General features: G+C 51.3%; 1 protein-coding gene across 9 annotated transcripts in view; it reads right to left on the minus strand.

Moving 5' to 3' along the window:
- Window positions 1-435: 435 nt before the first annotated feature.
- LOC125718277 (glutamate receptor ionotropic, NMDA 2B-like) overlaps window positions 436-12,120 on the minus strand; it is a 50,663-nt gene continuing 38,978 nt past the window's right edge. For all 9 annotated transcript variants that reach the window (XM_048991991.1, XM_048991990.1, XM_048991992.1 and 6 more), the window contains 8 exons: window positions 11,789-11,960; window positions 9,058-9,211; window positions 8,807-8,932; window positions 7,225-7,454; window positions 6,750-6,910; window positions 6,305-6,492; window positions 4,788-5,026; window positions 436-2,925 (listed from right to left, as the gene is read on the minus strand). In XM_048991991.1, coding sequence (XP_048847948.1) covers window positions 436-2,925; window positions 4,788-5,026; window positions 6,305-6,492; window positions 6,750-6,910; window positions 7,225-7,454; window positions 8,807-8,932; window positions 9,058-9,211; window positions 11,789-11,960 — 3,760 coding nt within the window. The remainder of the gene's footprint in view (window positions 2,926-4,787; window positions 5,027-6,304; window positions 6,493-6,749; window positions 6,911-7,224; window positions 7,455-8,806; window positions 8,933-9,057; window positions 9,212-11,788; window positions 11,961-12,120) is intronic.

Raw genomic sequence — 12,120 nt, forward strand, 5'->3', positions numbered from 1 at the left:
CTTTTTATCTGCTGTCTGGCTTGGAATTCAGCGGTAAGACACTGAAGCCCCCGTTTCTTCATGTTGTTCAAACAGCCCTTTTTCATTGTCGTTCTCCTGGATGGCTACACTTGAGACTCTTCTGTCATGACGGCAAGCGGACACCAAGCTGCACTGGAGGCAGACAGAAATCACAGCCGTCCATGTTGCGGTTTCAATCTCGTTCAGCTGATCCCACGTTGGAAGGTAAGACATCCTGGCCCCTATGCAACAGACTGCTCTCTCTTCTCATTTTCCTGATTTTCTTCACACTCACTCTATCTTGCTCCCCTCCCCCACCCTATGATTCTCACTCCTTTGCTTTTTTGACAGTGGTGGTTACTGTGTGGCTATCCTCGCCCCTTCGAGCCCAGCTCCCGTCATGTCAAAACAACCCCCTACCCCCGCCCCAGCCCCTCACACATCAGACTCTATGCTGGACAGCTTCTCATACACGTGCCCATTGCTGGAGGTGTTGAAGGACCTCTGTACCTGGCCCAAGCCCAGCCCGTCCCGGGAGGGCAGGAGCTTGTTGTTGCTGGGGCCCCCGAGGTGGTTCCCCAGGCCGCCACCTACCCCACCAAGGCACAGCTCCTTGGGAAACCTTGGGGCCACGTTGGCCATCACCCCGGCTGTGGCAGACGCGGGCAGGAAGGAAGTCACGCCCATAGAGCCCCTGAAGTCACTCCGGCTACCCTTCATGAGCTGTTGCTGCTGCTGCTGCTGCTTCTTTATGTAGTATGATTTGGCTCCATGAAGGAGGCACTGGTCATCCCCGAAGGTAGGGATAAAGGGATTTTGGTTCACCTTGTCAGGGTAGAGGGATTGAGACAAGGAATACGCCCCTCCACCACCTCCTCCACCTCCCATCATCTCGCTCTCCCTATCCCTGCTGTCTCTCTCCCCAAATGATCGACGATGCAGGCCTCCCTCACCCCCTCGGAACAGCCCAAAGGGGGAGGCCCCCTTTGCCCTCTCTCCACCAAAGAAGAGTGGATCTCTGTCTCGGTCTCTTTCCGATCCTCCATGTCGTTCAAACATGTGGGCATATGGACTCCCGCCCTCCGCAAAGCGATCTTTGTCTTTCAGGCTCACACTCCTGGGTGGGGGCAACATCCCCCCTGCACCTCCAGCTCCCATACCCCCCATGCCCACTCCCCCCATGACCCCAACCCCGCCAGCCTCCTCTTTCTGCAGGTCTACAAAGGTGTCATATGAGTGTTGCCGTCGCAAGGCCTTGCCACCCAGCCCAGATTTTCTCCGCTGGGCCTGGGTCTGGGACTGTACCCCTCCAGCTCCCGTGCCTCCCATTCCTCCACTGAGTTGTTCCAAAAGGTGGTTGTTGTCCTCACTGATGTCATACAAGTTGCTTGTCTTCTTGCAGGCTTCACACCGCATGCAGGTGGCTGAACTGGGACGACTGTTACCACCCACTACTCCGCCCACTGAGGTCCCACAGCTGCCTACTCCAGGTCCTCCTGAATACACTCCACCCCCACTTACCCCACTCCCATGCAGGGACATCTGCTTGACGCCTGCACCTGCACGGCAGTTTCGGCACTCCCAATCCCCCCCAGCCAGTCCTCCGCTGGTGACCCCTGGGACAGTCTGTGGACCAGAGGCACCTGTATTCACTCCGCCCACCACGCCGCTCTTACAATCTGGCTTCTTGCCTTTGCCTTTCATGAAGTCATCCACCGGCACCAGACTGGTACAGTTACCCCCCGCTCCGGCCACACCACCAGCACCACATCCACCTGCTCCACTCACCAGGCCTCCCCCACCACCTCCAGGACCATCAGTCAAATCCACATGCTCCCATTGAGGCACCCCTTCCTTTGGCCGAAACTGGTCCAAGTAGAAGTCCCTTAAGCCCTCTTTGTCACGGAACATATATGAAGAGCAGTTACCACCAGCACCTCCTGTCCCTCTTTGGGACTTCCGGTCCAATGGAAACAGGGGTGGGGAGGCCGAGCGGTGGGCTTGGGACCCATGGTAGTGGTGGTGTGCAGAGTGGTGGGGCCGCCTCCTGTACCCGAGCTCGATCTCATCCAGCTCCCGTCTCGACTTAGCCGAGGCAGGCCTCTTTTTCAGGCTATCCCGATACTGTTTGCGCTTCTTGGCGTTCCCTTCCAGGTTGCCATAGGTGACCGTGTGAGTGGAAATATCTGACACATCTGACCGAATGTTCCCGTCGTCTCCACCCCCTCCAAATCCTCCCCCACAGTACCGGTCCTGTCCCGCAATAAACCCAGAGCTGGAGGCTGCACCTTTGAAAGAGAATTTCCCGTAAAGGTCCGCTAATCCTTGCTTAAACCCTTGACCAGAGGATGGGGTCTGGCCAGCAATCAGGTCAAACTTATTATTGTTTCTGTGTGTCAGAGAGGGTCGAGGTTGAGTGGTGAAAATTGGGGCCACCCCACCCCCAAGACTATCACAGTCAAACATGCCACCCTCTAATGAGCTTGCACTCCCAAGACTATGTGGTCTATTGGGTGGGGGCCCGGACATGCCCAAGGCTAGCCCGGACCCCGAACCCGGGTAGTGGTGCAGATAGTGGTCTTGGTACAGGTTGCTGTCCTTCAATTGCAGGTTCCCAAACGTCCTCTCTACCTCGCTGATGTAGTCGCTAAACATGTTGTCCTCGGCCAGGTAGGGCGGCTTGCAGTCTGAGTGGCCAGCCAGGCTGCGCCGGTGCTCTGAGATGTCGTAGACAGATGATTCGCGCCGGATGAAGTCCAAAGCGCTGTGCGGAGAGCCATTGACTCCCGAGAGCGAGGCCATGTTCTTGGCCGTTCGCAGCAGCCTCATGATGTTGGAATGCGTGTTGTTCATGGTGGCTGAGGGCGAATTCATGGGTGACTTGGTCTCCTCGATCTGGACACCATGGATGCAGCTGTAGATTTCCTGTAGGTGGGGACGCATGGAGGGATCAGGAGAAGGGCTAGAGAAATGTATGTATTCCCAACCGACGACACATTGGAATATATAAAGTATATCCAAAACACATATGAGTAATGCATACTTGGCAGAGAAAGAGACTGGGGAGGGGAACATGAGAGACTGGTGGGACTTGCCTGGAACTTAATCAACATGATTAAGATACATGAGAACAATGGGGGCTTTAATACCGAGCCATCAAGACCATGTCATGGTACAAAACTGGAGTGGAGAAGACGACACAAAGAGATTGTCAGAGTAAATGACGGGAGGACATTCGCTTTCAACGGCGGACGATAACACACAAGACATAAATCAACGGTGCATGACAGACAGACGTATAAAAGAAATGCTCTGTTCTTCAGAAGACGATACAAGGCAAACAAAGTAAAGGTCAAAGTTGACTTGTGGGGATGCTGGGGGGGTGGATATTACCATTTAATACACAGTCCTAGCAAGCAAATTTGTCCTTTTTCACTCATCCTCCCGACACCTAGGAATGGCAGAGTATCTGTCCCCCCATATTTTTTATTGTGCATCTCCCATGTTTATATCCAAGACCTTCTTTGACTGCTAGTTTGCATGCTACCCCCCACCCCCCAGCTGTCTTTCCACTTTAGGTTGTTCAGCTACACTGATCTCTGGCCTGCTTATAAATATAACATTGTTTTCCCTGGGATGTTATTGTCTAATATTTTGCCGAGCCGCCTTTACTGCACTACCCTTCCATTGCTCCGGCATCTCTCTGTGGACGCTTTGATTCAGGGGAGGTATTAATGTGCCGTTTCAGCCCTTCCTCCAGCAATGGGCGACGCCGTCGAGAGAGAGAGAGAGAAATCTCGGGCAGAGTCTCGCAGAATTAACTCCCGGGGGATGGGTCCAGGTGTACGAGCAGGCCAAAGAGGGGTAAGGTGTGGAAGAAGAAGTGACACGCAGTAGGTGGGCCCTGCTACAGACATCTGGTGAGCTGTTACATGATGTCACAATGATTCATCGTACAAGATGCACATTCCCATGCATGTAAATCACAGTGGCCCTGGCGGAAGTCGCCTGGTGGTGCGGAGCGTTGAGAGTTGTGTTCAAAATGTCAACAGAATTGGCACCGCAGCGTCTGCTCCAAGAAGAGGCTTGGACTACGAGGGAGTGCTTAGGGAAAGTGAAACCAACCGAGTGTGACCGATCTTCGTCGCAATTTCTACAAGTATTCCTGTCCCGAAGTGCGACGCTGGGTTTGGCCAAGTGTGGTGCAAATATTTACTATGACTAGAAACATACTTTGTTGCGAGCACTTATGTAAACACCTCATTAAAGCGGGGTTATTCGTTGCCCAGAAAGAGCGAGAATGAAACCGGGATCTGACAATCTGCTAAGCCCACACACCGAGTTGAATCCTGTCGCGTCTAACTTCTGACGTCATCTTTGGAGGCAAAGGCAAACTACTTAAAGTACAATGACCCCCACACTCAGGCAGCTGTATACTCTTATTCAAGGTCGGGTTAATTTTAACTTGATGAAAGAGAAGAAACTTAATAATAAACCAGAAATTTCCCGTAAAGATGGTGACAAGGAGAGCCATCTGTTTTGGGAAAGGAAATCAGAAAGTAACACAGGCACCCTGGAGGTACGCCTATATAAGTCATGCTGATGGAGTAGGCTTTTTCTTCCTTCATTCTTAGAACAAAGAAAAACAGGCAGTGAATTAGCCACCCTGGAGGTTCTCCTCATATGTTGATTAAGTCAGCGGGACGTGAGGCTCTTTCTTCCCCATTTCTTAGATTACAGGAAAACAGGCAGTGAAACAGCCACCCCAGGGTCCTGCTCCTACTCACCCTACTAATGGAGTATGTGATGCCGGGCTTGCCGGAGCAGACACCCATGAAGCAGAAGCGCAGCTGCCAATAGAAGAGGTGCTCGCAGATGAAGGTGATGAGCGAGAGCGCCATGGCCGCCCCCAGCATGTAGAAAACCCCCGCCATGTTGTCGATGTCCAGCTGGCTGCTCATCACCTCGTTCTTTTCATGGTGGCAGATGCCAGTCAGCCAAAGCGCCTCCAGTTCCTCCATTTCACCTTGGTGGAGGGAGGACAAAGGCAGAATAGATGGAGGGGGGGTGAGGGAGATGCAGATTATTGTTAATTATTGAGGGCCTCACTCAAGAGGCTCACTCACCCTCAAGGTTGAGAGGAAGAAAATCATGGGAAGTTAAATAAAGAACAAAGATGATGGAGAAGATGGGGATTAAGTTTAGCATTTTATTCAAAACACCTGTTACAGTGATCTGATAAAAGACAATTAACTCTTGACATCTCACTAACATTTTTCTATATGTTTAGTCAAGGCAAGGGAGAGAGTTAACCAGTCTGTGTTGCAGGGACTTCTGGGATACCAACCACCCATGTCCCTTACTGACTGCCCCTTACCCCACTCCCAAAACACCTACATCTTGCCTGCCCATGTCCCGTTCGTTCTTGAGGCATGCGTGCATGCACAGCAGTGTCATTAAAGTAGGCCGCGGCGAGAATGTGCACGTCCGGGTGTGTCGAAGTGACTTTGAAATTCTGGGAGGACTGAGGATCACTTACGGCGAAGGGCTGAGACACTTTGCACTGGCCCACATTCACTTGGGAAGGTGAAGGCACGCATACACACAAAGACCACTCACATGTTCATAAGGCACGTTCAGGAACAACACACACATATACGGCACATAATGAGGAATGGGATCAAACCAAACTATGACCCAAATATAGGCAGCCGTACGTTGTACATAGTGGGCTTAAACTCTGAACTGACCCACATTCGCATACAAACAAAATGCACACACACAGTCTAGAGGCACCAGCAGCGACAGTGTCCTGGTTTGAATTGTCAGCGCACAAGGACCTAGGACAGACCTGAACTTTAGTTCTCACCATATTTTTACGACGCACCCCAAATTAACCACGACTGCCCTTCCCTCTTGCTGCTGAAAATATAAGTTAGAAAACAAACGAGACTAAACACTGGCTAACAAGGGGGTGCAGGCAGCCTCTTGGGGCGTCCCGGTGGAGCGGTCTGCCTGCTGCTGCTGTATTACAGTTCTGCAGACATAGACAGAGGCCCTGATGGCGCGTATCAGAGCTGTGACACGATTGGCTTAGGCCATGCCAGAATCAATCCACCATCAGCCACTTACAGACAGGCGGCGATGGTAATAAATGAGATTGAACGTGATATCCCCCCCAGCACGTTTGGGAGAGGCTACGCACACTCACGTGTCAAATCAGTGTTATGTGTATTTATGGCTGGCCAGAAGCAGGTTTTATACGGTGGAGCGAAGCACAGGCTCCGGGTCACGGAAGGTTTACCATCTCCGAAGAGCTGCAGGATGGCCAGGTCCACCGACCTCTTCCAACCAGAGTCCTTCTGAATCGCGATGCCATAGCCTGTGGTGGCAAAGATGTATCCGCTGCCGATGGTGACCAGCTTACAGCCTTCATCCCTGCCAGCCATGTAGTTCAGCACGGCTGCGTCATATATGAAGGCATCCAGCTTGCTGTAAAGACGGCAGGAGTATGTAGAGTTAAATGACGGACAACAGAACTCTGCACGAATAGCTTCTGAATAATCTTCACTGCTTGGTTCTTAATTGATCTGTGACCTATTGATGCCACACAGCCTGGATATCTGGACGGCAGATAACCTCCTAATCAGTACTAGGGCTCGCGCCTACAGGCATATCCAGGAGCAGCCTGCAGTTTCTATCGTAGCCCTGCTCTCAGCCTCGCCTCCCGGGTCCCTGCAGCCACTCACCCGGTCTTTAGGCTGTACAGTGCCTCGTCCACGTTCTTCTGGTGGAACTTGACCATGTAGGTATGCATCTCTTTGTAATTGTTCCGGATGTTCCTCTCCGTGCTGCCGTTGGGGACTGTGCCGAAGCGGAAGGGCGGTGCGTAGTCGTTCGGCCTCTGGAACTACGGGCGTGCAGGGAGGTTAGGATGGGAGTTAGTTAAAAAGGAGATATCTAGAGGGCTTTTGCAAAAAGCTGTTAGGGATAATGGGGGGGGGAGGAGTCACATGGCATACACATGCAGTAGAAGAACCATGATGACAGGAGATGTTGCATCTGATGGCTGACACACATGGACTGCTTGGTAACATGGCATTAGGTTAATCATGTCTTTGCTGTCAGTCAAACAGACTTGGACTCCATTCGTTCTAAATGTGCGAAATCACAGGGGATGGGGGGGGGCAAGCACTTGGAGAAGGCGGTTGGGGACGGCTGTACCTTTTTGTCGCTGAGCCCAGTCACCTGGTCCACGTACTCTTCCTGGATCATGAAGGCAGCCAGGTTGGCCGTGTAGCTGGCCAGGAAGATGACGGCGAAGAAGGCCCAGACGGACACCATGATCTTGCTGGTGGTTCCCTTGGGGTTCTGAACGGGGACGGAGTTGTTGAACACCAGACCCCAGAGCAGCCAGATGGCCTTGCCGATGGTGAATGATGGACCGCCCGGCTCTGGGTGGGGAAGGGGTCAGGCAGGGAAAGTGAAGAGTGAATCACGTCGTCGTGGTTACCGCATCTAGCTTACTTCACTGAAGCCAAACCGTGAAACAGCTGAATCCAGGGGGTTGTGGAGCCAGAATGGTGCACAATGGTCCAGTACCCATGATGCAACACAAAATAATAACAGTAATGATGCTTTACTGATCCCAGTTGACAAATTCCCTTTTCGCCTACCCCATCTGGCTCTCCATGACACAGAGACATATACATAGGTGAGAGCAAGCTTGGCAGCATAAAACAGCCACCTGCAGCGGCACCCATGGAGCTTAGGGTTTAGGGCCTTGCTCAAGGGCCCACAGGCATGCCTATTCTGCCTAGGCCAGGCTCAAACCAGCGACCTTCCAATCACAGGCACAGAGACTTAGCCCACTGAGCCAAATCAGCTTTAGAACAGAACAAGGAGCCTGTATTGCCACACAGGGAAACAAATTATAGACAATGGATTGCAGGAGGACTTGCAGAGCGAACTATGGCCTGCAGGGCCAACCCCCCCGGACCCGTCCTTTAACTCTGAGGTGCCCCACCACTGAGCTCTGGCAGTCCCGCTGCGTTTAAGCGGAACGGGTCCTTCTGGAGGCTGGGCGGGAGCGTGAGGGCACAAAATAAACCGAGAGTCTGCACACCAGCTAATTAAGCTTTCTGTATTGTCCAGAGAGCACTTTTAATAACATGCACAACAGGCACGTCTGTTCAAAACCAGCATTCATTTAGAGCTTCCCAACCCGGTCCTCGGGAACCTACAGACGGTCCACATTTTTGCTCCCTCCCAGCTCCCTGCCAGACAGCCCACGTTAAGAAAACTTAATGTACAAACATGGACTGGAAATATAAACAAAACAAAGGTGAGTACGAGCTCTGGGCATAAATAATACATAATAATATATTGACCGAATTTAATGAAATAAACTGAAAAATTTGTGTAACTAAAATGAAAAAGGAAAAACACATCAGGTATAGAAGTCTACAGGTTTCGCAAACCGGTCCTTGAGGATCCCCAGACAGCCCAAGGTTTAGCAAAAATGTGGACTGTTTGAGGGTCCCCTGAGGACCAGTTTGAGAAACACTGGTCTTGAAGCTCAGGCCAAAATCTCCTGGTAATCAGGTTTCTTGCCGCAATGCACAGGCGTGTGGTTAGGGCAGCTGGTGCCTGAATTGGCCATAGCGTGTGCTTATGAGCGCATGAAGGATGGATGGATGGATGGATGGGCATCACTGGGAGTCCCTCTGGGGGAGTCTTTCACTGAGCCGTGGCCAACCCCCACCGTGAGCCCCAGCTGCCCCCTGCTGACAGTAGCCCCCCTCACCTCTGCCATCTGCCAGACAGCGGTTGTACCCGACCGGGCTGAAATACTCGAACACGAAGACAGCGACCGCCGACACCAGCAGCAGCATCACAAACATCATCACCCACACATCTGCACTGAAGGGCTCTGAAAGAGAGAGCGGGGGGGGGCGGAGGGCAAACAGAAATACTCAAGCAGCTGCATATTTTCTGTGCTGTAAGAAGATGCTCAACGATTTTATGAAAAGGATAAAATGGATGACTGGCTCGAACCCAAGAAGGCAGAGGGGGAGACCGTCCCATTGCTGCGGGAGACCATGACGCTGATGCCGGTCTCTATGAACGGCACGGAGAAGTCGATGACCTCTGACCTCTCCTCGTTGATGGTGAGGGAGCCCACCGCCATGTGAGCGTTCTTCACCACCACCTGGGAGGGGGAACAGAGAACAGAGCGTGGGGGGGGGGTTAGCCCTCTTGCTGGGACAGAGTGTGTGACATCATCGCCATCCGGATGTGCAGTACCTGGCACCCTGGGTGGGCAGTGAGCAGCGCGTCTACAGGGACGGGGCAATCCCCCACCCTGCTGCTCCCAACACTTCTCACAGCCTCGTCCGCATCTTTTTAAAAACTTCAGCTATTGTGTGAACAGATGCATAGATTGTGCTGATGGATTGAACTAGGAATGAACTGGGGGGGGGTAAATGTGGGGGAGAGGAGGGTGAGACCTCAGCAAGGTGCGGGAGGGATCCTCACACGCCCATCAGCCAGACCAAGCTGGCCATCGGCACTGTTTCTATGTGAAACTGGGTTATTATAGTGGGTCATGGTGGCTCGAAATAGGCACCCCCCTCCACTAACCTCCTAGTAACCATCACTACAGGTATATTTAGCCCTAAATACCTGGGCTCTGTGGTGCTACACTAAAGTGGGACGAAACTGTCCGAGTTAATAAGCTATAAGCGTGCGCGTCTGTGTGTGTGTGTGTGTGTGTGTGTGAGTGTGTGTAAGAGATAGAGAGAGTGGTGGGGCTGTCCTGCTAATAATTTGGTGGTGTGTTGATGTGTCTGTTCACATGTGCCCCTGTCATGGTTATAGTTTGGCGGTGTTGGCATGTCTGTTTGCGTGTGCCGCTGTCCTGCTCATAATTTGGTGATGTGTTGACGTGTCTGTTCACATGTGCCCCTGTCATGGTTATAGTTTGGCGGTGTTGGCATGTCTGTTTGCGTGTGCCGCTGTCCTGCTCATAATTTGGTGATGTGTTGACGTGTCTGTTCACATGTGCCCCTGTCATGGTTATAGTTTGGCGGTGTTGGCATGTCTGTTTGCGTGTGCCGCTGTCCTGCTCATAATTTGGTGATGTGTTGACGTGTCTGTTCACATGTGCCCCTGTCATGGTTATAGTTTGGCGATGTTGGCATGTCTGTTTGCGTGTGCCGCTGTCCTGCTCATAATTTGTCAGCGTGTTGCTGTGTCTGTTTCTGTGTGTTGCTGGTCTAGCTTCCTCCTGACTGTCCATGCTCCTGTCCCCCCAAGGTCCCCACCTTCACCAACGCCCCTGTTCCCGCCCCCCCGCCACAACCTTCCTGTCACTTCCTGCTTCTCTCGTTTAATCAAATTACACAAAGCAGAAACCTTCAGACGGGGCTGATCTGAGATAATGGACAGGCTGCTCACACATCTAGGCGCCCGCTCCAATTTCATGAACCCGCCCTGTAACGTGGCGCTGACCGCAAAGGTTCACACGCAGCGCAGCATTACCATGTCAAGTTCCTAAACACGGACATCTCACACACAGGGACCTTAACAACACAGCAAGCCTTCTGGTCTTAGGAGTCTGTTCTGCACAGACACTAAAGCGTGACAACCAAAAAAAAAGCAGATGTTCCTGTCTGTTCCTTGCTTGGGAATACCTGGACGACAAGTTTTGTTATAACCCATGTATCTAAGGGAGAGACGACTGTGTCTAACCTCTGTCTAACAACCTTGCGCGCGGGGCAACCATAATTGCCATCTTTCGAGCGAGAAGATTCCCCTACTGAGCCGATGGTTGACATTTAAACAGTGTGAGAGACACTGAGCTTTCAGGCGATGGGGGTTGCTGGGAAAACAAAAAAAAATTATATATCTAATTTGAACAGTGGTTTGGATGTCACCCAGACGCCCTGTCGGGAAAGCCAGCAGGCAGCATGACGGAGGGCGAGATGTGGGGCGGAGCCACATGCAAACACCCCCAGGGGCCAACTGCACACTACAGCACCCTAAAGGGGCTTAAGGCTCGTGGCTTCAATCACAGTTGAAGGGAACAGCTGCATACATCTCGACAGGGCGGTGTTTTTTATACAGCGCTTACAGAAAGTTTTGACACTCTTGCTTAATTCGATTAAAATATTGCAGATTGTTTTTTTTTCCACCATTATTACTCTATGCATTTGTTTACAAGAAATATATAATAGTAGAAGCAACCAGTAGTTTTAAGTTAAATATTCATTTGAAGTAATAATAAACTGAAACCCAAATTTTAATCTTAAAAGACCTGTTCTAAGTAAAAGGTTCATTGACAAGCAGTCTCACTGGGCGCTTTTAATTTAGTAATACCGTTGCAATAACATAAATCACGTAACATTTGTGTTTTGTATGTCTTTGAGAGCCAATGACTACAACTGAAATTAATAGCAAAATAGTAAGAACAACACTGAATAAGTCAGTCAAAAAATGACAATAAAAAGTGGAAGATTGGTACAGATATCTTAAACATTGCTCGACAATGGAATTGTTACAGAATTAAGCAAGTATCCCAAGACTTTCTGTGAGCACTGTATGTTGCCGAGGTAACCTAAGCAGTTCAGGTCATTTGGAGGAGCTACGAAAAGGTGATGAAATCCACCACACCAAAGACAGGTCATTAATGGAAATGCCACAAATTGGGCTTCTCAGTCCAGCTGGTGCAGTTTGACTCCACAAACATTGTGTGCATCAACGTCAGACTAGGATTACAGCGACGCACCTCCCCGACCATGCCGTTCCACGTGCCATTAATCTTCTTGCCATGTTTGCCGTTGGTCACCAGGTAGAGGTCGTAGGTGAACTTGACTGACTTGGCGATCTTCTTGAGGATGTCGATGCAGAAGCCCTTACAGCAACGCTTGATGTAGATGCCGGATTCTTTGGTCTGGTTGCTGAAAGGAGGTGGGGTGAGGAACAGAGAGCGGTGAAGCGTTAGGGCTGCTGAGGCCAAAGATGGAGAGGGAGGCATTGTACAAGGAGTCCAGAAGTGAAGGAGGAGGAGTGCAGGGATGTGCGAAGCAACAGCTGAAGGAAGGAGGTCAGGCCATGGTG

Source organism: Brienomyrus brachyistius, chromosome 22, assembly GCF_023856365.1.
Source record: "Brienomyrus brachyistius isolate T26 chromosome 22, BBRACH_0.4, whole genome shotgun sequence".
In the NCBI taxonomy this organism is placed as follows: domain Eukaryota; kingdom Metazoa; phylum Chordata; class Actinopteri; order Osteoglossiformes; family Mormyridae; genus Brienomyrus; species Brienomyrus brachyistius.